This window comes from Oncorhynchus tshawytscha, linkage group LG21 (genome assembly GCF_018296145.1).
Source record: "Oncorhynchus tshawytscha isolate Ot180627B linkage group LG21, Otsh_v2.0, whole genome shotgun sequence".
Classification (NCBI taxonomy): Eukaryota; Metazoa; Chordata; class Actinopteri; order Salmoniformes; family Salmonidae; genus Oncorhynchus; species Oncorhynchus tshawytscha.
The window spans coordinates 5,642,873-5,670,221 of record NC_056449.1 but is presented as its reverse complement, the minus strand read 5'-3'; the positions used below and the strand labels follow the sequence as shown (position 1 = coordinate 5,670,221).

Below are 27,349 nucleotides of genomic sequence, written 5' to 3'. Positions count from 1 at the left end.
TGCAGATTCATGCTCTACAACATCCGTAGGGTACAACCCTACATCACACAGGAAGAGGTGAAGGTTCTAATCCTGGTACTTGTCATCTCCCATCTGGACTACTGCATCTCTCTGTTGGCTGGGCTATCCGCTTGTACCATCAAACTTTTTAAGAACGCTGCAGCCCGTCTGGATTTCAACCTTCCCAAGTTCACCTATGTCACCCCACTCCTCCGCACACTTCACTAGCTTCCAGTCGAAGCGCGCATCCATAAAAGACCATGGCGCTTGCCTACGAATCAGCAAGAGGAACTGCCCCTCCCTACCTTCAAGCTATGCTCAAACTCTACACACCAACCCGAGCAATCTGTTCTGCCACCTCTGGTCTCTTGGCCCTCCCACCCCTATAGGAGGTAGCTCCCGCTCAGCCCAGTCCAAGCACTTCTCTGTCCTGGTAGCACAATGGTGGAACCAGCTTCCCCCTGAAGCTAGAAGAGCAGAGTCCCTGCCCATCTTCCGAAAGCACCTGAAACCCTACCTCTTCAAAGAGCATCTTAAATTAATCCCCCTCCTCACCTACGTGTAATCCCCCTCCTCACATGACGTGTATGTGTCACGTGACGTGAACGAGTCAGCAGTTTTGATGCCTTACAAAAAACTTGGCTGCATTTACAGTCAATGTTAATACATAGCAGTATCCTATGGCGCTAGGAAGATGTTAGGTGACTTGGTGAGAGGTATCAGTAGCTTCACTAGGCTTAATTTTGGCATGAATCACTCTCCATACGAGATATGCAAACAGCGCCCATCTGTCTTAATATATGTAGTACAATGTATCTGATCCTGTCTGGCCAGAAATACAGACATTTTTTTTAATGCAACATACAACAATTTCTACGATTTGACTGGGTTACAGTTCATATTAGGAAATCAATAAATTAAAATAAAGCCATTAGGCCCTAATCTGTACATTTCACATGGCAGGGAATACAAATATCCATCTGTTGGCCACAGACACCTTTAACAAAAAAGTAGGGTGGCGTAGATCAGAAAACCAGTCATTATCTGGTGTGACCACCATTTGCAGCACGACACATCTCGCTCGCATAGAGTTGATCGGGCTGTTGATTGTGGCCTGTGGAATGATGTCCCACTTCTCTTCAATGGATGTGCGAAGTTACTGGATATTTGCGGGAAGTGGAAAATGCTGTTGTACACGTCAATCCAGAGCATCCCAAACATGCTCAATGGTTGTCATATCTGGTGAGTATGCAGGCCATGGAATAATTGGGACATTTTCAGCTTCCAGGAATTGTGTACAGATCCTTGCGACATGGTGTCGTGCATCATCATGCTGAGACATGAGGTGATGGCGGCGGATGAATGGCATGACAATGTGCCACAGAATCTCATCATGGTATATCTGTGCATTCAAATTGCCATCGATAAAATGCAATTGTGTTCGTTGTCCGTAGCTTATCCCATACCCTAACCCCTCCACCATGGAGCACTCTGTTCACAACGTTGACATCAGCAAAATGCTAGCCAACACGACGCCTTACACGGTTCTCTGGCAACAGCTCTAGTGGACATTCCTGCAGTCAGCATGCCAATTCAAATTCAAATCACATTTTATTGGTCACTTACACATGTTTAGCAGATGTTATACAATAAAGCATGCTCTCTCAACTTGAGACATCTGTGTCATTGTGTTGTGACAATTGCACATTTTAGAGTGACCTTTTATTTTCCCCAGCAAAAGGTGCACCTGTGCAATGATCATGCTGTTTAATCAGCTTCTTGATATGCCACACCTGTCAGGTGGATGGGTTATCTTGGCATAGGAGAAATGCTCACTAACAGAAATGTAAACAAATATGGAACCTTAACCTTTATATATGGAACATTTTGGGGAACTTTTATTTCAGCTCATGAAACATGGGACCAACACTTAACATGTTGCGTTTATATATTTGTTCAGTGTAGTATGACATGCCATACTGTTTTTGTCCAGACAGCATGAGATACATTGTCTACACACACTGACACAGTGGGGCGCTGTTTCGCATGATCGGATGCTGTATCTGAGATTGATGCGTCTTTCTGTCAGCGCGTCTTGGTCAAATACAGTATTAATATTTCTGTATTTCATATGGACGGGCAAGGAGGTATGGTAGGGCAGGCCAGGCCCCCTAAGGCCTATTGGGTATTGTGTGTAGATGACCGAGGAAAATAATCTATTTAATCCATTTTTAATTCAGACTGTAACGTAACAAAATGTGAAATAAGTCAAGGGGTATGAATACTTTCTGAAGGCCCTGTACAACTCTTCCATAAAATACGGGATATGTTTTAACTTGTTTTCTTTTGGAAGGCAGATAAAGTGTTTTTATCAAAAGCAATCATGCTGAAAACACAGACTCCTACTTATTACTCCAGGTGTTTAACCTACCTCACTTCTGTTTTGAGCTGACTTTTTGCCAGAACCAGGCACCAGGCTCACCCCTGGGAGGCAGCCCGGTTCCAAATAGAATGTCATCAACGCTCACCCGACTCAATCCCATCAATATCAACACAGGAAGTAAACCAGCAATTCAAGCCCAATATGCTGATATGTTGCATGGTCTCAAATCAAGCAAAGAACCTAGTGTATGAAGAACATAGCCATCTGCTGTATAGTTCAGCCCACCCCCTCATTATGAGTAGGATTAGTGTTCATTATTTGCTCATTATAAAGAACAATGAATGGTACAGCCAAGTGTAATTAAAGTTGAGACATGAATCCTGTGACGTCATATCAGTTTGATTGACAGCTGTTGATTCTTGAACACACCCCTGAAGTTTCACATAAACATTAAACCAAAGCCAGAGAGGTGTATAACTAAGCCAAGATAGACCACACCCTGTCGTTTCCAATGGCAACAAATTAGTCATAGTGGGCAGAACAGGCAAGGAGGTGGGAAGAGCCAAGCACGACCTAGCGAGATCCTATTTGCCTGTTCTAGCAAACATCTGCATATTTCAGTTAGGGAACGCCTACTCTGTGAAGTGCGTCCCTGTAAACAACACACTTTTAAAAAACTTTGGCAAAGGGAAAAATCTACAAAACCTAGTCCACTCTGTTCAAAATAGATTGTAGTGTTGGTAACATAATACTATATTGAGATCAAATGTTTCATCGATGAAAAAATGTGCAGAATGTCGGCCAAAATCCATCTCTTTTCATCTTCTCCCACTGCTGGCCACTGGGCTTCCTCTCACTACCAAATTTGGTAGTGTGTGGAAACGCCAAACGGAGGCTTCACATTTATATATCCGGTGAAATATCTGTCACATTGTTCCATCTGCGCCGAAGCCTTCCTGATTCAACCGCAGATGGTGAGGTCCATCCAAGAGCTAACCAATAGCACCAAGCGTTGTTATCACACAGAGAGAAAAAAACCTGACAGTCGCCATGATGCTTGTTTGTTCCTTGTGATACAGCAGCGGAAACGAGAAAGTAGAAACAAAAGAGAGCACACACTCGTCCTCGCGATACAGATTGGTATGCGTTTGCAGGTAAAATCAACACAAGCGACGAGTTGCTTTGGGTGAAACAGATCCACAACTCAATTGTTTTCAATTATTGCTGCATATGTGTTTCATAAAGTACTACTTATGCATATATGAAGTCGGACAGGTTTGGAAAATGTAGATACCTAGCTTAGCTAGCCAACATTAGCTTTCAGCGGTGATTTCCATTAGGAATAGCCAGCATAGTTACGCTAGCTAGTTAGCCATAAGTGAACTAGTTAGTTGCTACTCTGTCAGCCTAGCGTGTTATGGTCAGTTACATCTAGAATAATATGCAACCGTTAATATCTTCTCAATTCATTGGTTAGGTAACTATATCAGCTAACTATAATTCTCAAGAAGTTATTTTGTAGTGGACGGCCGTTCGTTGGCTAATTTGCTAGTTAGCCCCTAACAGTAGCTAAAATTCTCAGCTATCGAGCTAAGTCCATTTTTCCTGACCCGATGCCGGGCTCAACGAGCCACCCAATTGTCTAACTATCCGGCCAGTTTGTGTTCTCTAACTATTTAGTGGTGGTCAGTGCTCTGTGTGGCCTGTTGTGTAGAACTAACGGTAGTTTGCTGGTTAACTAGATTACCGAGCTGTTGCAATGAGTATTACAAGTTCAACTTTATTGATTTCCCTCGCTGCTAAGTTGTAAAGCAATGCGTTCTCGTTGAACCGGATTTATTTCTGCAATTAGTATCAGCAGCCAGCCAATAATATGGCCACATCTTTGAGCCTCATTTCCAGAAGTTGTCAGAATCAAGCGAAGCCCTCTTGAAAAGTTACGTTCCTCTTTGCATGTTTGTGAAGTACCTAGAAAGCTGCTAGTGAACAGTCACTTTCAAAATGTCCGTTTTGTGCAATGGATATCTAATTGCGTTTGACATGCATGTTATCAGTGGATAGATATAATGTTCAATTACTAAAAAAGCTTTTCCCCAGTGTTACAGCAGGAATGCCCAAGGAAAAATATGAACCGCCAGACCCCAGGCGGATGTACACTATCATGTCAACTGAGGAGGCAGCCAATGGAAAGAAGTCTTACTGGGCTGAGCTGGAAATCACAGGTGAGCATTGCAGGGGGGTGGCCCAGAAGCTGTGGAGGGGTGCTGCTCTCATATTAGGACTCAGCAAGTGAGGATGCTTTAGTCTAGGCCAGTTTATCAACCATTTTTTTTCAGTGACAAGCATTCTAGCGCTTAGAGGATAAGGTCCTCTGTTTTATAAGCATGTATATTGGGTTTGACCGGCAAGTTTAGCATGATTGTTTACTCAGGTTTGTTTCTATCCAATACATATCTGCTTTGAATGAAAAGCCACCACAGAGACATGACTCAACTGTGTGTTTATCTACCCCTCCACATCTCTCTCTCCAGGTAATGTCAGGAGCCTGAGCCCATCTCTGTGGACTCTGACCCACCTCACTGCCCTACATATCGCTGACAACTGTCTGTCACGCATCCCACCTGACATTGCCAAACTACACAACCTGTTGTACCTGGATCTGTCGTCCAATAAGATCAGGAGCCTGCCGGCAGAGCTCGGCCACATGGTCTCTCTCAGGTGAGCCGCTGGGAACCGCACTTCTCAGTATTCACTTTGTTCTAAACTTGTCACTAGTTGGTGCCTGAGAATAACCGTTGCCTGTTGGGCTCACAGAGCATTTACTTTTGCCTGTATAGATCACTGGTCAATGTGTTAATTGTTTATGGGAAAGTTGAGGAAGGGGCTGTATTGTCACAGGGGCTTGTCTCTGACACTTGCGTTTCCCTGTGTCCGTCCTCAACAGGGAGCTGCTTTTAAATAACAACCAATTGCGGGTTCTGCCATTCGAATTGGGGAAACTGTTTCAGTTACAAACACTGGGGTTGAAAGGTGAGTGTGGCTTATCGTCTTGGTAACCATTCCATCCTGGAGACCCCATTGTAGATCCCGTTGCATTTTTCAAAATGTCATTTAACGTTGTCTTTGTTCCTGCTCCTATCAGGAAATCCACTTGCACAAGAAATCATGAGCCTGTACCAGGAGCATGATGGCACGAGGAAACTGCTGAACTACCTGTTGGACAATCTGGCAGGTTCAATCAAATGCAGTAAGTCACCCTCTGTCTCTCACATAACGTTTTAGCAAAAATTACTAATGGCTAACGTGGACAACTCCTCCTGTCCCCAGCCCCCACAGAGCAGCCCCCGTCCCGGTCGTGGATCGCACTCCAGGAGCCGGACCAGACAAGACCTTCTGGTGAGAGACCAGCAGACAGTCCCTGCACACACACATGGGATGTTTTCCTAAAGAAGTTAAATCCGCTTAGTGTTTTGTTTCCTTGCCACAATACTAATGAGTATCACGGTACTGTTATATTCCCTGGCCTGAAATAAGAATACACTGAATAAGGTTCTATATCCTACGTCTCTCCCTCCCTGTCCTCCCTCTCAGCGTTGTTCTCAGTGATGTGCTACAATGTGCTGTGTGATAAGTACGCCACGCGCCAGCTCTATGGCTACTGCCCTTCCTGGGCCCTCAACTGGGAGTACAGGAAGAAGTCCATCATGCAGGAGATCATGAACTGCAACGCTGATATCATCAACCTACAGGTATGTGGGTAAACCTCGACCCAGTGTTAAACAACTCCTGTCGCAGTCATTTTGGTTTCTCTCTGGCAAGTCATTGATCAGTGAACCTGATTTCCCTGGTACATTAAGTCATCTGTCCACTTTAATGTATGGATTTTGATTTATTTTCTACAGGAAGTGGAGACGGAGCAGTACTACCAGTATTTCCTGCCAGAGCTGAAGGAACAGGGCTACGAGGGCTTCTTCAGCCCGAAGTCTCGAGCCAGAACCATGCATGAGTCAGACCGCAAACATGTGGACGGGTGCGCAGTTTTCTACAGGACAGAAAAGTGAGTGCACCGGAGGAGCACTGTCAATGCTTTCTTTTCTTCTCCACACAATGCTCAATGACACTAGCTAAGTTCCCATCCAAATGGTGACAGATTTTCAAGTAAATATTCTAAAATGTGCATAAAACCAATATGCACAATTTCCCACCAGTGGTGTTTCCATCAACTGACCTGTTGCTAATAAAAGGCTGCATGATGACGTAAAAAACAATTTTGCAGTTAAGTTCCCACGTACCGAGAACAAAAAAAACAGGTTAAATTTATCTCTATTGGTGGTTTTGTAACAAACTGTTGTGGTGATATAAATATAGCAAACTTGACCAATCTGGTTTTGGCGCATGCTCTCGACAACAGTTTGCTGATAAAATGGATAGCTTACGTGGATGAGCAAGATCATTTTATTTGATAATTGGCAGCCAATTACCGATCATGTCACCAGCGTTCGAATAGCCTACCCTAGATATTTAGCCTATTGGAGATTTGCATGATGCACTTAAACGCCATGTGAAGTTTATCCTAATTGATTTCATCTGCCTAATAAACTTAATGCTTTTCAGCTTTCTGGTGGTAGGTGTTTCCGCCACCATATCTCACATAATGAATTTGAATAACACAAAGATCCCACCATGTCAAATGAACAAATTGTCAGTTGACAATTCTAAAATTGTACTGACGTTTCCTGTTTCCATCAGCCCTGTTGTGAAATTTTTTTTTTATGCGTCAGGTAATTCATCTGCATGAAATGGTTGGATGGAAACTTTGTTACTTATCACATCTTACTTCATTTGTTTCTCTGCCTGTCTCTCTTCCCCCTTGCCTTCTTCCCTCAGGTTCAGTGTGGTGCAGAAACACACGGTAGAGTTTAACCAGCTGGCCATGGCTAACTCTGAAGGCTCTGAGGCCATGCTCAACAGGGTTATGACCAAGGACAACATCGGAGTGGCCGTACTGCTAGAGGTCCGCAAGGAAATGATGGAGGAATCCTGTGAGTGTTATGTTCCTTTTCAAATCATATACCCTACACCTAGTTATGTCCCTCTCCCTTTTCTCACCCTAGACCAGTGATGGGCAACTTTTGATGAGGGTGTAGGCCACAAATAAATCTGAAGTCATCATGAGGGGCCGCAGTGACGGGACTTTGTACCCACATCATACCCATACATGCAGTCAGAGCCAGCCCTAGCCTTTTGGGGCCCTTAAGTTAACTTTTGTTGTGGGGAGGGGGGGGGGCACCTTGCTAGCAAAACATTTTAGCGGCCCCTGTCCTGACAGTGGAGGACAAATGTTTTGGAGTTCATTTCGAGCAGTTCTACACATTTTGTCATGGGGTGGAGAGAAATGTTTGCAGTGATATGAGTGACTTAACTAAATCAATGTGGGCCCCCTGGTCAGTAATTTGACCATGATTACAAGTTTAGATGGCTGCCTAAAGTAATTTACCAATCTAAAAATAAAATAAAAATCTGACATGGGCTAATTGAGTGACTGACATAACAAGAGGATCTGCTGCTGCACAAGCAAATTTCAAAATTGCACCTTGTTTTCTACTATTCTAACTCCCAACATTAGGTTGAGACCCCGACTGAGTTCCAAAAAATGGAGATGTATACATGCATACAGTTCCAGTTAAAAGTTTGGAAACCTACTCATTCAAGGGTTTTTATTTGTACTATTTTCTACATTGTAGAATAATAGTGACGACAACACTTTGACACATGGAATCATGTAGTAACCAAAAAAGTGTCAAAATATATTTTACATTTGAGGTTCTTCAAAGTAGCCACCCTTTGCCTTGACAGCTTTGCACACCGTTGGCATTCTCTCAACCAGCTTCACGAGGAATGCTTTTCCAACAGACTTGAAGGAATTCCTGCATATGCTGAGTACTTGTTGGCTGCTTTTCCTTCACTCTGCGGTACAACTCATCCCAAACCATCTCAATTGGGTTGAGGTCGGGTGATTGTGGAGGCCAGGTCAAATAGTAAAAATAAAGAAACCCTTGAATGAGTAGGTGTGTGTAATATAATCACAACCATTTTGATTAGTTAAAGTTCATATAAGGAAATCATTCAACTGAAATAAATAGCAGAGTATGTGAGCGAGGTTCCCGAATTTGACTGGAGTGAGATTTCCGAAGGCTCAAGCGTTGACCTTCTTGCCCCCCCCCCCCAGCATGCGTTTGTAGTCTACTTGTGCTCCTAATAACCCATTGCTTTAGCTACTGTCATGGAGTTGGCTAAATATTTTCATAAATAAACTGACAAAACGCTAAATCAAGGTGACTTACAAAGGTGAGGAGGAAGAGCGGTGCTGTAGTGTCCACTTATGTGTAAGGCTTGGATGACACCTGCTGGTATGGTACTAAACTGTTAAGTTACAGACCAGATAACATTGTTCTACATGTGGGATATGGAAGTTGTTACACACTGGCTACATGAAACATCCACAACTAAAGAATCATTGTGGAATATGAAAAGACACTTATCCCAAAAGTTTGATGGTGTACTTACTATGTGCACATGCTAAAATAAAGGTGGGTAGATAAATGTCATTGTATCAAAGTATTTATAATAAGAAAATCAGATCTCAAACTTTTTGTTACATTATCAATACAATGGGCCATAATTAGATTTTTGCCCAATAGGCCTGGCATATTCCCACGTTCAAGGAGCTTTCTGTTTTGATTAAGTTATTTGGCCTAAAAACCTTTTGGGTCTACCTAATAGAAAAATACAAACTGCCTGGCAAGAGTGGCCAAAAGGGTGTTTAGCATCCCCAGTGGCTCTAAGTGTGGAGAGGATATTCTCCACTGCTGGCCGGCTCTCGCATGACCCTGAAGCCACAGGCTGGCCAAGCTCGTGATTCTAAAATTGAATTAAAGGCACTAATAAGTCATTTCATTTGTATTTAATTCTAAAGTAAGTCAAAGCCTATGTGTGATTTACAGACCTATGACTTCATACAAAAAAAATGTTTAAATGCTGTGTGGTTTATGTCCCTACCTTAATTGAAATGATATAGCCTAAATTAATTTGAATTCCTCCTTAGGCTCCCTTTCTGGCACCTGACCTTTTTAAAGTTTATATACTGTTTAATGACATGTAGCCTTTTTGAAATTGTTAGTGTCTTATGTTCACCTATTCATGGATATTCTTACTGTTCATTCAAATCTATATGGTATAGTTTCAATACATTAAACAGTTGGTAGGTCCAGGTAGTCATACAAATATATTGGTTTTGGTCAAATCCTTATTTTAATGAATGGTGTGAATTTGGGAGCAGAATATTCTTTTTCTGGAGGCCTGGAGCGTTTTTTAGCAAAGCGTAGGAAAGGACATGGAGCGCCTTGAGCGGCCAACTGCTGAACTTGACTCACATAATCTGCTGGGCAGGGGTGCAAGCATGGGGAGGCATAGACCCACCCACTTTGAAGTCAGGCCCAGCTAATCAGCATGTTTTTCCCCACAGAAGGGCTTTAATACATGCATAAATATTATTGAGCACCCCTTCCCCTTTAGTTGATCCCGCAGGTGAAGAAGCTAGGTGTGGAGGTCCTGGGCTTGAATGATTACACGTGGTCTGCGGTTTTGAGGCTGGTTGGACGTACTGCCAAATTCTCTACAATTACTTTGGGGGTGGCTTATGGTAGAGAAATTAACATGAAATTCTCTGCCAAAGCTCTGGTGGACATTCCTGCAGTCAGCATGCCAATTCCACGCTCTCTGAACTTGAGACATGTGGCATTGTGACAAAACTGTTCATTTTAGTGGCCTTTTATTGTCCCCCGCACAAGGTGCAACTGTGTAATGATCATGCCGTTTAATCTGCTTCTTGACATACCACACCTGTCAGGTGGCTGGTTTATCTTGGTAAAGGAGAACTGCTCACTAACAGGAATGTGAACAGATTTGTTCAAAACATTTTGAGAGAAAAAGCTTTTTGTGCGTGTTGAACATTTCTGCTGTCTTTTATTTTAGCCCATGAAACATGGGACCAACATGCATTTATTTTTTAAATGCATGGGCCTACAAAAGGGGGTTGCCCGTCACTGCTGTAAATCCTAGACCTTGCTATGACACTATCCCATTCAGGCTCAACATATATTTGATTAGGATCCTAATTAGCTGTTGCGAAAGCAGCAGCTACACTTCCTAGGGTCAACATAAAACATGGCATGATGCATAACAATAATAACAATGTATGTAGCTTACGGACAGAGCTACATACATTTTAAAAGCGGTGCACACAGCCTATATATCGATACATACACACTAAATATCTAGATATCTATGATAAAGTAAACACGTTTTGGAAATGCATAACGCCATCTAACCAGTTATCAAATAATGTTACCGGTATAAGCAGTTCTTAGCCAGCCAGCTAAACTTGGTTATTTTAGCCTGCTTGCTAGCCAACCACCACAGTCAACATATATCTAAGTAGTAAGCTAGAGAACAACTAGTCTAGCACTGGCAGGAACCCACAGAACACAACAAAAAGCCAGCAGATATAATGTAGAGAGCGGAGACTTACCGATTGACTGCTGAGTTGGCCACAAGTTAAGGGCCAAGGAAGGCCTTCAGCGGGAGAGGTCGATTCACTGGCCGAGGGAGTCCGCTTTTCCAATAGTGATATAGTGAGGTAAATCCATATTGAATTTACCCAGTTTATAGCCATCGCTGCTGATACTTGCGACGTTACCTGTAGGTTTGTAGAAAATGGCGGTTGAAGGCTTCAGTCACGCTCTGCACAGTACCTGGTTTGTCAGTCTCATTCCGAATTCTACCTTCCACTGGTTATACTAAGCCAGCAAAGTCGTACAGTAGATGTGTGCACGGTTCCCATACTCCAATCTGCTTGCTTCAACCAGACAAACCGGTCCCACTTCAAATGAGTAGTAACCCCATCCTTGTGGGTTTTAGTGTACTGGCTATGGACAGCAGAAGACCACTACAATGCTCACTCGCTCGACTACCACTTCCAAATGCACAGGAAATGAGGAGATGCAGTTTTTTTGCATTAATTTATGTTTTTTACTTTGGATGTACATAGAAGCTCACCAGCGCCAACACTTGGTTTGGAGTGTAATTGCATGTTACCTGCTAGCCATGCTAACGTTAGCCAGCTGGAACTACCTAGGTAGCACTGGTTCTCCATATGATGTTGATAAATAGTGCCTTGTGTGTAGTTCTGAACACAAGTTAATAAATATGTAAAAATGCTAAAACATAACTGTGTAGTTGTAGTTACGATCTGGTTACCTATAGTTAAGACTTTGACCACAGTTTGAGTAAAAACTCATACTTCCTACCATCTTCAAAGTTTTTATGTTACGGTCCCCACAACAACACGAAATACTTAAATACATGTCATTTTGTGGCTTCAAAGACTCTCATTGGCCAATGTATAGCGTCAGCAATCCAGAGTTTATATACATACTCTTCCGGTCAAAAGTTTGTGGTCACATAGAAATGTCCTTGTTTTTGAAAGAAATTGTAAGGACAGTTGAAAACTTGTGCTGATTTAAAGAAGCAATAAAACTGTCCTTCTTTAGACTAGTTAAGTATCTGGAGCATTTGCATTTGTGGGTTCGATTACAGGATAAAAATGGCCAGAAACAAAGACCTTTCTTCTGAAACTTGTCAGTCTATTATTTTTCTGGGAAATGAAGGCTATTCCATGTGAGAAATGACCAAGAAACTGAAGATCTCGTACAACGCTGTGCACTACTCCCTTCACAGAACAGAGCAAACTGGCCCTAACCAGAATAGAAAGAGGAGTGGGAGGCCGCGGTGCACACCTGAGCAAGAGGACAAGTACATTAGTGTCTAGTTTGAGAAACACACGCCTCACAAGACCTCAACTGACAGCTTCATTTAAATAGTACCTGCAAAACACCAGTCTCAACGTCAACAGTGAAGAGGCGACTCCAGGATGCTGGCCTTCTAGGCAGAGTTGCAAAGAAAAAGCCATATCCTGGCCAATAAAAAGAAAAGATTAAGTTGGGCAAAAGAACAGACACTGGACAGAGGAACTCTGCCTGGAAGGCCAGCATCCCTGTGTTGTCTCTTCAATGCTGACGCTCCAGATACTGGACACATTTTATTTTATTTCATTTCTAAGTGACATTCTAAGTGACCCCAAATGTTGAATGGTAGTGTAATTCATTTCAATTTATGATACAGCATTTACTGGTAGATACTAAGGCAACAGTGGGTATGAAGTCCCGGTTAAGTCTTTGAACAATTAAATCATGCTCTGAGGGAATACAATTTTTCTAAAGACTTTCCCAAAACACTTTCCCAATTTTAAATGTTGACTGCAAAGTAGATCTACAGTGCCTTGCGAAAGTATTCGGCCCCCTTGAACTTTGCGACCTTTTGCCACATTTCAGGCTTCAAACATAAAGATATAAAACTGTATTTTTTTGTGAAGAATCAACAAGAAGTGGGACACAATCATGAAGTGGAACGACATTTATTGGATATTTCACTTTTTTAACAAATCAAAAACTGAAAAATTGGACGTGCAAAATTATTCAGCCCCTTTACTTTCAGTGCAGCAAACTCTCACCAGAAGTTCAGTGAGGATTAAAGATATCCATAAAAAGTTTGCCACAAGCCACCTGGGAGACACACCAAACATGTGGAAGAAGGTGCTCTGGTCAGATGAAACCAAAATGGAACTTTTTGGCAACAATGCAAAACATTATGTTTGGCGTAAAAGCAACACAGCTCATCACCCTGAACACACCATCCCCACTGTCAAACATGGTGGTGGCAGCATCATGGTTTGGGCCTGCTTTTCTTCAGCAGGGACAGGGAAGATGGTTAAAATTGATGGGAAGATGGATGGAGCCAAATACAGGACCATTCTGGAAGAGAACCTGATGGAGTCTGCAAAAGACCTGAGACTGGGACGGAGATTTGTCTTCCAACAAGACAATGATCCAAAACATAAAGCAAAATCTACAATGGAATGGTTCAAAAATAAACATATCCAGGTGTTAGAATGGCCAAGTCAAAGTCCAGACCTGAATCCAATCGAGAATCTGTGGAAAGAACTGAAAACTGCTGTTCACAAATGCTCTCCATCCAACCTCACTGAGCTCGAGCTGTTTTGCAAGGAGGAATGGGAAAAAATTTCAGTCTCTCAATGTGCAAAACTGATAGAGACATACCCCAAGTGACTTACAGCTGTAATCGCAGCAAAAGGTGGCGCTACAAAGTATTAACTTAAGGGGGCTGAATAATTTTGCACGCCCAATTTTTCAGTTTTTGATTTGTTAAAGTTTGAAATATCCAATAAATGTCGTTCCACTTCATGATTGTGTCTCACTTGTTGATTCTTCACCAAAAAAATACAGTTTTATATCTTTATGTTTGAAGCCTGAAATGTGGCAAAAGGTCGCAAAGTTCAAGGGGGCCGAATACTTTCGCAAGGCACTGTAACTGGCAGAATTGTATCATGATGATTTGTGTCTATTAGGTCAGCATTTGTTTTGCAGACTCTGCCATCACATACTTGTTGCTGTTCATTGTGTAGTAAGCTACAGAAACACAAAGCCAAACCGTGATCTCTCAGTAGGTGGCAATTGAATTAAAGGGCAACTACACCTTCCCCAAAGGTCTCCTGATGTGGTTTAAGCATTGTTGTGGACATCCATTGGGAAATGTTTCTTAAGTAGACTGTAGACTGACTGCTTAAAATCGTAAAAAAATAACTTTTTTTTTTTTAATGTTGGACAGCATTTACGCAATCAATGTAAATATATTGTTAATGTTGTGTATGCAAATGATGTACCGATATTACATTTTTGGCCGATATCATATATTTTCCTTGCCCCAAGAAAACTGATACCGAAAACAGATATTTACCATTTTTGCGGCCCTTTTAAGCATTCTAGTACCGTTAAATAGTTAGACCGCTGCGTCTGTGTGTGTTAAGGCACTGCATCGCCGTGCAAGAGGCCTGGTTCGAATCCAGGCTGTATCACATTCGGCCGTGATTGGGAGTCCCATAGGGCAGTGCACAATGACGCAGCTAATTTATGGATTTTTCCCGCTTTCACAAGATTCATGCCGCCAAAAAACTGAGCACCGTCACATAATGTGACGTAAATCGAGCGCGCTCAAACTTCCCATCATTCTGATTACGGTAGTAATTTTGTCACCCTCATCATGGCAAAGACACGGAGAAATGCATATGATGCAGCTTTCAAGTTGAAGGCGATAAATCTGGCTGTTGGAAAAGGAAATAGAGCTGCTGCATGGGAGCTTGGCCTTAATGAGTCGATGATAAGACATTGGAAACAGCAGCGTGAGGAACTGACTCGGTGCAGAAAGACAACAAAAGCTTTCAGAGGGAAGAAAAGCAGATGGCCCAAAGTATTTGCAGCCACTCGACATCAGTGTAAATCGTGCATTTAAGGTGGCGCTCCTTGTTCAGTGGGAGGCTTGGATGACAAGTGGGGAGAAATCCTTCACTAAAACGGGCCGCAGGCGAAGAGCATCTTATGGTCAAGTCTGCCAGTGGGTCCTGACAGCGTGGAGCATTGTCAAAAAAATCCACTATCATCAACGGGTTTCGAAAGGCTGGACTGCTGCGTGTTGAAGGGGCAGCATGAGCTCAGTGGGGTATTTGCCTCCGGATGAAAGCGACGAGAGCGACAATGAAAACGATCCAACATCGGATGAAGCAATTCTGAGGCTATTCAACTCCGACACCGAAGGAGATGACTTCAGTGGTTTCAGTGCACAGGAGGAGGAAGATGGTGACCATTGACTTTCTTGGTAGGCTACTGTTTTTTAATTTTTGTTACAAGCAGTGTTTCGTTTAAAGGCTGTGTAAAGTTCATTTGTTTCAATGTACCGGTCTATAAGCCGCAGGTGCCTACATGTGCGGCTTATTTATGTACAAAATACATAATTTTTAAATAATTCAGTGGGTGTGGTTTATATTCAGGTGCGCTTAATAGTCCAGCAATTACGGTAGTTTCTGTGATTTTTGCAATTTGTTTCAGTCATTTGGCAGCAGAGAACTGGAAAGAAAGGCGGCCAAAGGGAGTGTTGGCTTTCGTAACTGACTGTGTATATAAGTTGCGGGGGCTATTCGATGCTAATGCAGAACACCACAGGGTGTCTTTGTGCTGGTCAAGGGAAGTCAAGTCTGTGGTGAACCAAGGGCTATATCTGTTCTTAGTTCTACATTTTTTTGAATGGGTCATGCTTATTTAAGATTGGAGAGGAAAGCACTTTTATAGCGCAACCAGGCTTCCTCTACTGACGGGATGAGGTGAGGATCCTTCCAGGATACCCGGGCCAGGTTGATTTAGAAAGGCCTACTCGCTGAAGTGGTTTAGGGAGCGTTTGACAGTTAGGAGGGGTGATCGTTTGACCGCAGGCAATGAGGCGGTGATCGCTGAGATCCTGGTTGAAGACAGCAGAGGGGTATTTAGAGGGCAGGTTGGTCAGGATGATATCTAAGAGTGTGTCCATGGTTACGGATTTAGGTTTGTGCCTGGTAGGTTAGAGAGATGGCCGGCGATCAATTCATATATCGTGTCCATGGCACAACTGGGGGTCTATAACAAGCAGCAGCGGTGAGAGACTTGCTTCTGGAAAGGGACATTTTTAAAAGTAGAAGCTCAAATTGTTTGGCCACAGACCTGGATAGTGTGACAGAACTCTGCAGGCTATCTCTGCAGTATATTGCAACTCCGCCCCCTTTGGTAGTTCCACCTTGTCAGGAAATGTAATCGTTAGGGATGGACATTTCAGGATTTTTGGTGGCCTTCCTAAGCCTGGATTCAAACACGGCTAGGACATCCAGGTTGGCAGAGTGTGCTAAAGCAGTGAATAAAACAAACTTTTAGGGAGGAGGCTTCTAATGTTAACATGCATGATACCAATGCTTTTACGGTTACAGAAGTCAACAAATAAGAGCACCTGGGGAATGGGAGTGATGCCGGGGGCTGCAGTGCCTGGGTTAACATATGCCCCCATTACCAGTAAAACATAATCAAAACTGATTTATTTCACTTACTTGCTGTGCTGTTCAGTCGTTTCATTCTCAACCAGGATTTCATAATGTCAAGCAGTGAAGTTTCAGCTCTGTCCGTGGCCTCTTCCTCGGTGCGCACTGTCACTGTCAGTTTCCATCTTGTCTAGCTGTGTGTGTAACATTTCATGTAACCCTGTTTGTCTGCATCAAAGTAGCGGTCCTTGTCCATAGCATCGCGCATGGTGACTACACAGTAAAGAGTGCCACCGAATCGATTTGTTGAGCATGCGTTTCAATGCCATGACAGAGGGTGTCTCGTGTGCTGCAGGCACAGTTGATGAGCTTATTTCTCGAGTCAGTTGTTTGAATGGAGCTTAGCTAGTGTGTTCATGTTTCAAACATGTTCTCAAATGCCATTGAAATGGCAGCAGCGGTATGACAACCAGCACATTCATGAGCCTGCAATACAACTTTCCTCAGTACGAAATCCTAGACCTACTGTGCTGTCAGACTCCGCATGCCCATGGGGCTGATATCGCTGGTCCAAATGTCAGTTGTGAAGCTAATAGCAATGCTTTTAAAACGTTTTTTATTTTCATAGCAGTGACTCTATTAATGTGTTACTCCAGTAGGGCAACATCTGAAAAGTAGCGTACTTGGTAGTGTGTACCGGTGCTCAACCAGTAGGCGAAAGCCAACGTCACCCACGACAGAGAACAGTTAATTGTCAAGGGCAATGAATTCTATTATCTTGGCATTAATGGGTTTTGCCTTCGAGTTGTCTCACTGAAATTCTTACTTTCAAATGCTCGACTTGACTGCTCGATCCACACAGCAGACATTGGGCTAGGTTAGGAATGCGGTGTTGCACGAGTAGCGCAAAATTTTACATGGCGTCATTACGTCATGTACCTACCTACGTTATATAGGTATGCACGTCAGCTTTGACATCGGTTTTGCACATTGGCTTTAAACTAGACATTGGGCCGATGTTGGCATTTTTAGCAAATAGCGGCCGATTCCGATAAGTTCACCGATATATCGTGCATCCCTAGAATGGAGGGTAGGTTATTATAGGCTACTTGATCATCCTGCAAAATTGAGAAAATCACCTGATATTGAAATTATGAGCATATCATGTGCTTTCCTGTGAGATCTTGTCCTGGCCCAGTATTTTCTTCATTTGTGCCAGTAGCTTTCAGTTGCTACTGGCCCGATTTTGCCACTGGCAAATTTAACTGAATGTCAAGCCCTGACATTTGTCACCCTAGCCCCTGCACCGGGCTCTTTGTCTGGTTCTTACTCATTTGGTATTCGTAGAACTGAAAGGACTGAGTTTTGTAATATGGTGGGTGAATTATTTGGCGGATATCCACATGGCTTAGAAATGGTCTCTCCCAGTCGGTTTTCAAGGGTGTACCACAGGGGCTTATCTTCATCTCACTTTAAATTTAGAACTTCAAAAGGGGAGAGGCTGTTGCTGCACTATTCTGGCTTGTGTCCCATGGCTGTGCTCTGCCTTTTTAAAGGGCAATTAGCTGTTGCTACATCAATTTTTGGACTTATAAAGGAATGATATATTCCTCAAGAATCAATGGGTACATGAGCTTAGTTCAACTGTTGTACCCCATCAGAAGCCAAAATAAAAACACCATGTGAAGTGTTGGACCCATGTTTAATGAGCTGGGGAAAAAAATGCCAGAAGTGTTCCATACTCTCAAAAAGCTTATTTCTCAAATGTTGTGCACACATCTGTTTACATCTCTGTTAGTGAGGATTTCTCCTTTGCCAAGATAATCCATCCACCTGACAGATGTGGCATTGAATCTGATTAAACAGCATGATCATTACACATTGCAGCATGATCATTGCACATTGTACTGGGAACAATAAAAGGCCACTCTATAATGTGCAGTTTGGTCACACAACACAATGCCACATATGTCTAAAGATTGGAGGGAGCATGCAGAATGCAGTAATGTCTCCCAGAGCGGTTGTCAGAAAATGTAATGTTCATTTCTCTACCATAAGCCGCACCAAATGTTGTTTTAGATTTTGGCAGAATGTCCAACCGGCTTCACAACTGCCGACCCATGTGTATGGCGTTGTGTGGGCGAGCGGTTTTCTGATATCAAAGTTGGGAACAGAGTGCCCGGTGGTGGGGTTATTGTATGGGCAAGCATAAGCTACGGACAATGAACACACTTGCATTTTGTCGATGGCAATTTGAAATGCACAGAGATACCGTGACGAGATCCTGAGGTCCATTGTTGTGCCGTTCATCCACTCATCACCTCATGTTTCACCATTATAATGCACTCCCCCATTTCGCAAGGATCTGTACACAATTCCTGGAAGCTGAAAATGTCCCAGTTCTTCCATGGCCTGCATACTCAACAGATGTATCACACATTGAGCATGTTTGGGATGCTCTGAGTCAACGTGTACAACAGTTTCCACCAATATCCAGCAACTTTGCACATCCATTGAAGAGTGGGATAACAGGCCACAATCAACAGCCTGATCAAATTGATGCGAAGATGTCGCACTGCATGTTATATTTTTGTTCAATGTATTGTCAACAAAGTAGATATTATAAGGAAAACTATAGCCTCAACATGGTTAAACTATAATATTGATATGGATGGCAGTACTTGCATCCATGGCTCTGTTTTATGATTTTTAAAGATGTTCCGTTTATCCATATTTTTTCCAAAACAGTGTTGGTGACATTCTTTGTTTCTACTGCTTATTGACCATTTTAAAGTAACCCCAACACATGTATTTTTTCTCTCTTCTCTCCAGCGGGGAAGTCTCCGCACGGCATGGAGAAACAGCTCCTCTTGGTGGCTAACGCCCACATGCACTGGGACCCGGAGTACTCCGACGTCAAGCTGGTCCAGACCATGATGTTCCTGTCTGAGGTGAAGAACATTGTGGACAAGGCCACTCGCAGCCTCAAACTCTCTTCTGTCTCTGGGGAGACCAATGGCATCCCTCTTGTTCTCTGTGCCGACCTCAACTCTCTACCAGACTCTGGTGAGTGGCTGGGTTAGAAGATGTTAGGTTCTAATTCTGAGTAAAAACTCACCGGAAACTGTGAAAGCTCAAACCAAGTTTATTCTTCCCATTGAGTCAATACAGCTGCTTTAGACAAAGACATGTTTACAATAGTTGTGATATAGCAACCCCACTTTTGGTGGAGTCTCCTCCTTCTTGCTAAACATCGTATCTTTATTGCTAGACAGGAAACTAAGTGATACGGGCAATGAACTTCTTTCTCCCTTAACCTGACCTGACTTCGACCCTCTTCATCACTAATCCGTGGCTCTCTCCCCCTATCAATGCTGCCACGATATTGTTTTCCCTGCACTCAGCACATTTCAAGCTTAATTGCGTACACCGTATATCTTCCTCCTACAGATAACCATTCACTTCTGATGTGGACCCTCTAAACCTAAGCACTCTATTTCAATAGGATACCTAATAATCAACCCTATCCCAAGTTTAGGACTTAGTACCCAGAATCCATCAAAGGGAAAGGTATAATCGATAAATATAGTGATGGGCCCACTAGCTGCCTGCTTGGCTTGGTGATGGTTACTTTGAATGAAGGAATTAACAGACACTTATGGGTTGTTCCATAGGGAAAACATTTTGCAATGGAAAAGTAACTGGATAAGTTTAGGTAGTATATTCCCCTTTACTGAACAGGACTCATGTAAACCCCTACCGTCCCCCTCTCTCCAGGCGTGGTGGAGTACCTGAGTCAGGGCGGAGTGGACTGCACCCACAAGGACTTCAAGGAGCTTCGCTACCTTGATAGCCTCACCAACTTCAACTGCAATGGCAAGAACGGCAACTCCACGTCCAACTCCAGGATCACCCACGGCTTCAAGCTGAAGAGCGCCTACGAGGACAGCCTGATGCCTTACACCAACTACACCTTTGACTTCAAGGTGAGGGAGCCACACAAACACAGGCAGACCCGAAGCAATGTCTCTGACACCGCCTTTTGACAGTGCTACAGATTGCTTTTTGTTCTTGTCCATGATTTATCAGGAAATCCTATTTTTCCCGACGTTGAAATTGACCCATGGTCTTTTCTGCAGCATTACACCTGCTTTGCAAAGGTTTCATGTACTCTGACGTTTTGTCCACTGTGTCTAATTGTTAGGCATGTTCTCTTCCTCAGTCATCAACTTTTCCGTTAGCCGGAAATGTAACTTCTGTACTGATTTTAAAATAAATGTCTCTAAATTACATTTAGCAATGCACGGAAGTTGTTTCAGGTTGTTTGTCTTTCAAACGCATCATCTCTCTCCTCTTCCTGTCTGCAGACTTGCAGTATTTTATAACTAATACTGGCCCACAAAGTTTCTCGCACCAGTGAATCTGCGACTGACTGTTTGCATGCAGGGGAGAAGTATTCAGTTCAATATTTTTGCTAATTTACAGAAATATCATACAGGTCCACCAAGGTGGTTTGAGTAGTTGGCTTAGAAATGCTAAAGCATTTGCAAAGCTAGCTAGATAGCTACTGTACAAAGGAATGGATCCCAGATAAGTGGAAAGAGACATTGACACTAAAATGGAGGATATTGCCAAACAGATGACAAAGGAAGATGTGCCTTGTGCAAGGAGCCAACGCTCACTTTGTAGGGTATCATTCCTGCTTGTTTAGCTCAATCATTGCAGTCAATTTGGCAGTCGGCACTGGGCATTCCTTAAAAAGCAGTATCCTGCTGTAACAACATTCAAACCGTTTTTTTGTTTAATGGCCGATTTTGCCCTCCTAATTAAAATCTGTTTTGTAAACGCTGTCACTCATCCCCCTCTCTGTCTCGCTCTCTCCTCAGGGTGTGATTGACTACATCTTCTACTCCAAGCCTCAGATCAATGTGCTCGGCATCCTGGGTCCCCTGGACTCCAACTGGCTCCATGAGAACAATATCAGCGGCTGCCCGCACCCCCACATCCCCTCTGACCACTTCTCCCTGTTCGCCCAGCTGGAGCTGCTGCTGCCCAGCACTCTGCCCCAGGGCCAGGCCAACAACCAGGTCAACGGCATCCACCTGCCTGGAGGACGCAGGTAGTGGTGAGACAACCCCACTCCAGGGGCGCTGTATGCTAAAGCAGTGTGCAGCCTCTAGCCCTCCAGCTCTTCTCTCGTTGTCACTTGGAGGAAAGAAGATGAGACGGAATACACAACCAACCTGTAACATAAGAATCAGCCGTACAGTGAGGTCTGGCCAACAGGGATTTCTGTTATATATTTTTTATTTTCCTCATTGTCGTTTTCCATTTTGTTTTCATTTAGAAAATGTCAATCCTGTCTGTTGTGTTTTGGATTCCCCCCCGGTCATTCTTACACAATGCTTTTCTAACTCCTTAACAGACAGAAAGGATGCTAGCTTTGATTATATCACCATATCCCCTCTGGCCCCTGTATAGATATTTAGATCTTTAGCAATATCACCTGACTCTTGGTGTCTTTGACATGGCCTGTGCAGTCTTGAACAATGGCACAAGAAATACCTTGTATCACTCGATATCTGTGGACACCCTTCACAAGGCAAGGAGAGAAAGGACACCACTTCTAAAGCTTGCAGCTGATAGTCTGTCCTATACCAATCTCAAACCAGCAGAAACAGACATGTCTAATGTCTCAGCCAAGGCTAAGAGTGGGCCTTGTCTTTTCTCTCCCCACTGAGATCAATGTGATGGTATATCTATCTACCATATAAGGCATAACATGGTGTGCCACTCCTCCTTTCTGTGCTATAGGGCCAATCTCTCTGTGGGTCCAAAATTGTGGTGCTCACCGGGTGCTTTGTGGTGCTCACCAGTCCACTACTATTGAGTAATAGAACCTAGTCAGTTGTCTCCCTCTCCAAGTGGTGCAATAGGAACTAACCCCACTGGTGCATGTAGACTGATGTCAAGTGCTGGGAGGCAATTCCATGGTAACTGACTGACTCCGATTTGTAACTTTAAAATGTATGTCAAACAAAAACCAATGATTACAAAGTTAAACAAACATATAACTCTATGCACAAGGGCTACTTTTTAACAATTTCCACTGAATTTGACAAAAACACATTTAATTGGATCAGTGCAGGTGCATAGTTTGGTAACAGAATGACAGTTTGCCATCGTTCTGTAACCAACTTTTCATCTGCACTGTTCATCAAGTAAATGTTTTTGTTCAGTCTTCTGGAATTGTTGAAAGTAGTCCTTGTGCATAGAGAGGGTTTGTTTGACATGTGTTTTTAAAGTGAAAAATCTGGGTCTCTGTTCCTGTGGAATTGCCTCAGTGTTTTTAGATGTTGATGATTATTATCCTTTTAGGAAAGGATGACCGCAACCACCAAATACACTTGTCTGGACCTGTTGTATGGAAGCAAGTAAGCTCTAGTTAGCGAAGGCTTGTTGGCATGCCGGTCAGGCATAGTGCTAAAAAAATATATCTGTTTCCTCTGGATTGGAACAGATTTGAATGATTTTAAGTAGTTGAATAACATGTAATTAGTGGCCAGCTCCCATCCCCTTTTGCACACTTTTTCCTCTGCATGTGTACGTGACAGAGTCATTGTTAATATGACTTCATTTGGACCAGGGATGTGCAACTCCAGTCCTTGGGTGCCGGAGTGGTGTCTCACTTTTTCACCAGCTCTAGCCAACACAGCTGATTTTAAACGAATTGGGTTTTAAACTATCACTACTAGTTGGGTGCGTTAGCTGGGGCGAAATTGTGACTGCAATCAGGCCCCCCAGAGGACTGGAGTTGCCCATTCCTGATTTGGACCATATACCACCTTTTGTAATGGGGTAGGGGATTTTGGCTGAGGGGCAATGCAACGGAGGAAATTCTCAACTAAACATTTTTCAGATTTGTTACTTTTTAAAGAGGGAGGGCAATAGCTGATGTACAGGAGTTTAAACCAGCAATCCTCTCACTGTCACACACGTGGACATACGCAGAGATCTTGTAGCACTGTCTCTTGAGGCCAGTATTGATTTTTTTCCCTCAGCCATAAATTCCGTACTCTACAGCAGTGGGTTTTTTTTCACAAGTGTTTGTACAGAATATAAATCTAGATTGTCTTTACACGATTGTATATGAGTCACAAAAGACCTGTTTTCTGGCAGGGTTTTTTTTTGTACTATGAGTAAATTATGATCCAATTTGAAGAAGAAAAAAAAGACAGGATTGTATTGTAAACTATGGCAATTTTTTTTTATCCAGTAAATGTTAAGATGAAATTGAAATGACCAGCTTGTACAAAAGACGTAAGGGGTTGTTCCAGGCGTTCGCTGCCACTACTTTGCACTCCTGCCCTAGTTTAACTGTTTCTATGCGTCTGTATTGCTTGTTTTCCTGTTATGATTGAGAACATGTGTCTCAGATTGTAAATAGATCTACTGACTAAATGATGATGCGTCTTCAAATCCATTCTATTAACAAGCCATTGGTCCATACTGCTGCCAGCCAGCCTGCCACCAACCGACCCATTCATCCACTCACAGTTCAGACAAAAGTAAGGTTAGCTCTCCAATAACACCCTATTCACTATAGTGCACTAATTTTGGCCAGTCCCGTGTAGCTCTGTTCAAAAGTGCACTATATAGGAAATAGGTTGTCATTTCAGATTGACCCTAAGAGTGATTTGTTTTTTTGCATCACGCACATCCAGTATCCCACAATTGGCGTTGTACAACCGGAACATAGTCGTTTTGTTGTCTTGCACTACTTCTAATCGGCCAACTCTGGAACAACCTCTTCTCCCATTTTATTTTTTAAATACTGTTCAGACATTTGATGTCCTTTGGGGTTTTTGTTATCGTTTTGTATCTTCTTTCTCTTTTTTTTTGTATGAGCTGTGACAATGTTATGTGTATATACTCCTTGTTGAGCGATCTAGTAATCCGGTATGGAATATTTGTCAAGCTTTAGTTTTTTTTTCACCAGGGCAAAGTGAAGACCTCTTCTGGAACCCCCTTACTTCCAGAATGTTTTGCACCCTCCGTGTACTTTAGCTCAGCTCTTAGAACCCCTTGATAGTCCCTTGTCACCTAGCCTGTCTTGCCCCTCCACCGCTGAATTCTGAATTTAGAAAAGCATGTTCCCCTATATCTAGCCCTATGTCCAACCCCCTAGACACTTAACAGTCAAGTGTATTACTTTAGTCCTTTTAACCCCACTACTGAAGCCCCTGTGCGGTTCCATCTCCTCTGCCGTACCATCTGTGAGGAACTGACCCGTCTCCCCATCTGTCAGGTGGCCCAGACAGAGAGCGTCTATCTCTGTTTTGTTACCATCGGGACTGAAATATGTCTGTGACTGACTGTATATTGCAACTGTCACATTTTAAACGGGAAATGGAATGATCACGCTCCCCACCCCTCCTTTCCCACATTTATTATTGAATAAATTAAAGTCACCTTTTTAAAGTAAATATGATTCTTTCGCCATTGTGCTAAAGTTAGAATTTTATGAATTTTTACAGAGGGGAAAGGTTGAAATGGGAAATATAAATTTAGTCCTAGTTCAAAAGTTTTTTTCTGTCCTTACCCCCCCCCCTTGATATATTTTATTTGTTTTGAACAGAAGCAAATGTCCAGTTTGATACCCCTGAATTGCTGGTAGTATTGTAGTAGATAGATTTAAAGACTTAGCTTTTTTTGTAAAGTGTGAATAAAAGATGTATCTCTTGTTTCCTTCCTAAAACTTTGAATTGTGTTGTGTATATCCTATGGTTGCTACGCTTTCATTTTCCCCCATTGCTTTTCCATACCTTACCCCACCTTTCCATCAAACAAATGATTATATTTTTTTGGTAGAAATTATAGTCATCATTAAAACATTAACTTGGTCAACTTTGGGTCGCTGTAAAAAATGGACGCAGAATGCTTATCGAATCAAGACTCCTAAGCGGAGTAGTTTAACTCCAAGCGTGAATATTTACACTTTCTGTATTTGGGATGTCACTTAGGCTAGCAGATGTATACTATTGTCTTAGGCCAGGATAGCCTTGTCTTATTAGCCGATTCAGTTCTAGACAGCACTATTGTTGACTGGTGGGAAATCAACATGAATGTAAAACGAAGCAGTAACGTATTTATACTACAATGCAGGATCAATGAGTTACCCATTTAACTTTGATTAACAACCAGAAATAACTAGATTTTCTGGTTCATTTAAAGATGCAATCAAACTTTGGTGTAATTTCACGAAGTAGTTTCGAGTGGTTCTCACGATCCAAAAGTGGCCCCAGTTTTGTGTACTTAAGTCATCCATTTCATATGTTGCAGTTTGTGTGGTATGTAACGAATCCAGTTCATACTATGTTATGAATTTGTGCTTAAGATCCTGCTGTGCATCCCCACTGCTTTGTAGTCTGGTCCTGTGGTGATTTGAGTACTATTTGGTCCTTGCCACTGTTCTTGTGCTTCATAGTGGCTAAACGGAGTAGTTACTCTGGTCCCTTCCTGGCCCTCACTTTGAACCCCCAATCTATGATTGGCTCAAGGAGGGAGAATCGCACTGCTTGAAGTGTCACCATTCACTTCAGTTAGTTAGTGATCCCTGTTGAACTCTGTTTACTTTTTCACTTTTGCATTGTGCTTCTGTTTTCTCTGTTGTATTATAGGACTTGCTCTGACTGCGCTACCTGTCATGGTGCACACTGAAGCTGCTTTCTGTGTCCAAGTGTAGAGCACCCTCTAACCTTAACGCGTGTCAAACTCATTCTGACTGCTGGTTTTTGCTCTTCCCTTGTAATTGATTAAATTAAGGTCCCTAAATGGTAAGGATCTCTCCTCACCTGGTTGTCTAGGTCTTAATGGAAAGGGGAAAACCAGCAGACACTAGGCCCTTCGTGGAATGATTTTGACGCCCCTGTTCTATACAGTACATACATCCAAAGACCACTGTCATGACTTGGTTCTTTGCCTTTTCCAAAAGCCTTTTATACATGTTTTTACAACCATAACAGTAATTTGTTTGATTTTGGCTTGCAACAGTGCATCTTATTTCAGACTGGTCATTTCCATTCCCCAGAAACTTGGCAGTATTATCCTCAGAGTCATTAAGAAAATGTTTTTGAAAATATTTTTTTTTGGGGGGGGAAGCTAACTTATCCACTACTTTTTTCATTTTTTTTCAGCCACCCATTTTTCCGCTGCCTTTCCTGTAAGACCGAGTGCAATTACAGCAGATTCCACCTCTACTAACAATCACCTCATTCACTCATCTCTCACTCATCTCTCTCTCCTGCCTCCATGTCTCCATCTTGTATAGGCCTCACCCTCCCCCCTGCTGATAGTGATAGACAATCCTGATCATCAAACGATCTGTAGCCAGCTGAGGACATGCTATATTGATGTGTCACTGTATTGTACATACACAGGACCAACTGCTTGTTTACCATTCACGGAATACCAGCAAAAACACTTGCACAACATTCAAAGAATGTTCATCAACAGAGAATAAAATGAAGGCAGCTGTTTTTAAAATTATACAAACTGTTAAACTGAATGGTAAACAAGGCTTTTTCAGTTTTCTTCTTAAGCCGTCTTCGTGGTTTGTCTTTGGACTAGTTTTCTGTTTATAACACCCTTTGGCTTGTTTTCTTTAGTCCTACCTATATATTTTCCTACTTCTGGTTGAAAATAAATTCTATATCTGTTTCAATCGGTCTCCTCTGATTCTTTGCAGCGGAACTTGAATAATATGGTTGTCAATACATGCTATATGTGTTCCCCGTGTCCTGCCTCCTTTTTCACAGTATTTGGAGTATGTTTAATGTAATCACAAACATGTTTGTGTTTAAATAAATACAAAATCTAGCCTTGCGAAGCTGAGGTTCATTGGAAGTAATCAGTGAGATTTGATCGGTTATCCA

At 42.6% G+C, this 27,349-nt stretch overlaps 1 protein-coding gene across 2 annotated transcripts; it reads left to right on the top strand.

Moving 5' to 3' along the window:
• The first annotated feature begins 3,327 nt into the window (after positions 1 to 3,327).
• Positions 3,328 to 27,138, top strand: LOC112220758 (CCR4-NOT transcription complex subunit 6). Of its 2 annotated transcripts, none has more exons than XM_024382631.2 (12): positions 3,328 to 3,537; positions 4,470 to 4,605; positions 4,915 to 5,101; positions 5,328 to 5,413; positions 5,526 to 5,630; positions 5,711 to 5,779; positions 5,975 to 6,132; positions 6,286 to 6,440; positions 7,271 to 7,425; positions 19,248 to 19,481; positions 20,193 to 20,401; positions 21,302 to 27,138. In XM_024382631.2, exons 1-12 carry the CDS (start codon positions 3,355 to 3,357, stop codon positions 21,536 to 21,538), a joined length of 1,914 nt encoding a protein of 637 aa, XP_024238399.1. In that variant the 5' UTR covers positions 3,328 to 3,354; the 3' UTR covers positions 21,539 to 27,138. The 2 variants fall into 2 exon arrangements, with proteins under 2 accessions (XP_024238399.1, XP_024238401.1); XM_024382633.2 differs by having other exon boundaries at positions 3,329 to 3,537; positions 4,481 to 4,605.
• The last annotated feature ends 211 nt before the right edge of the window (positions 27,139 to 27,349 follow it).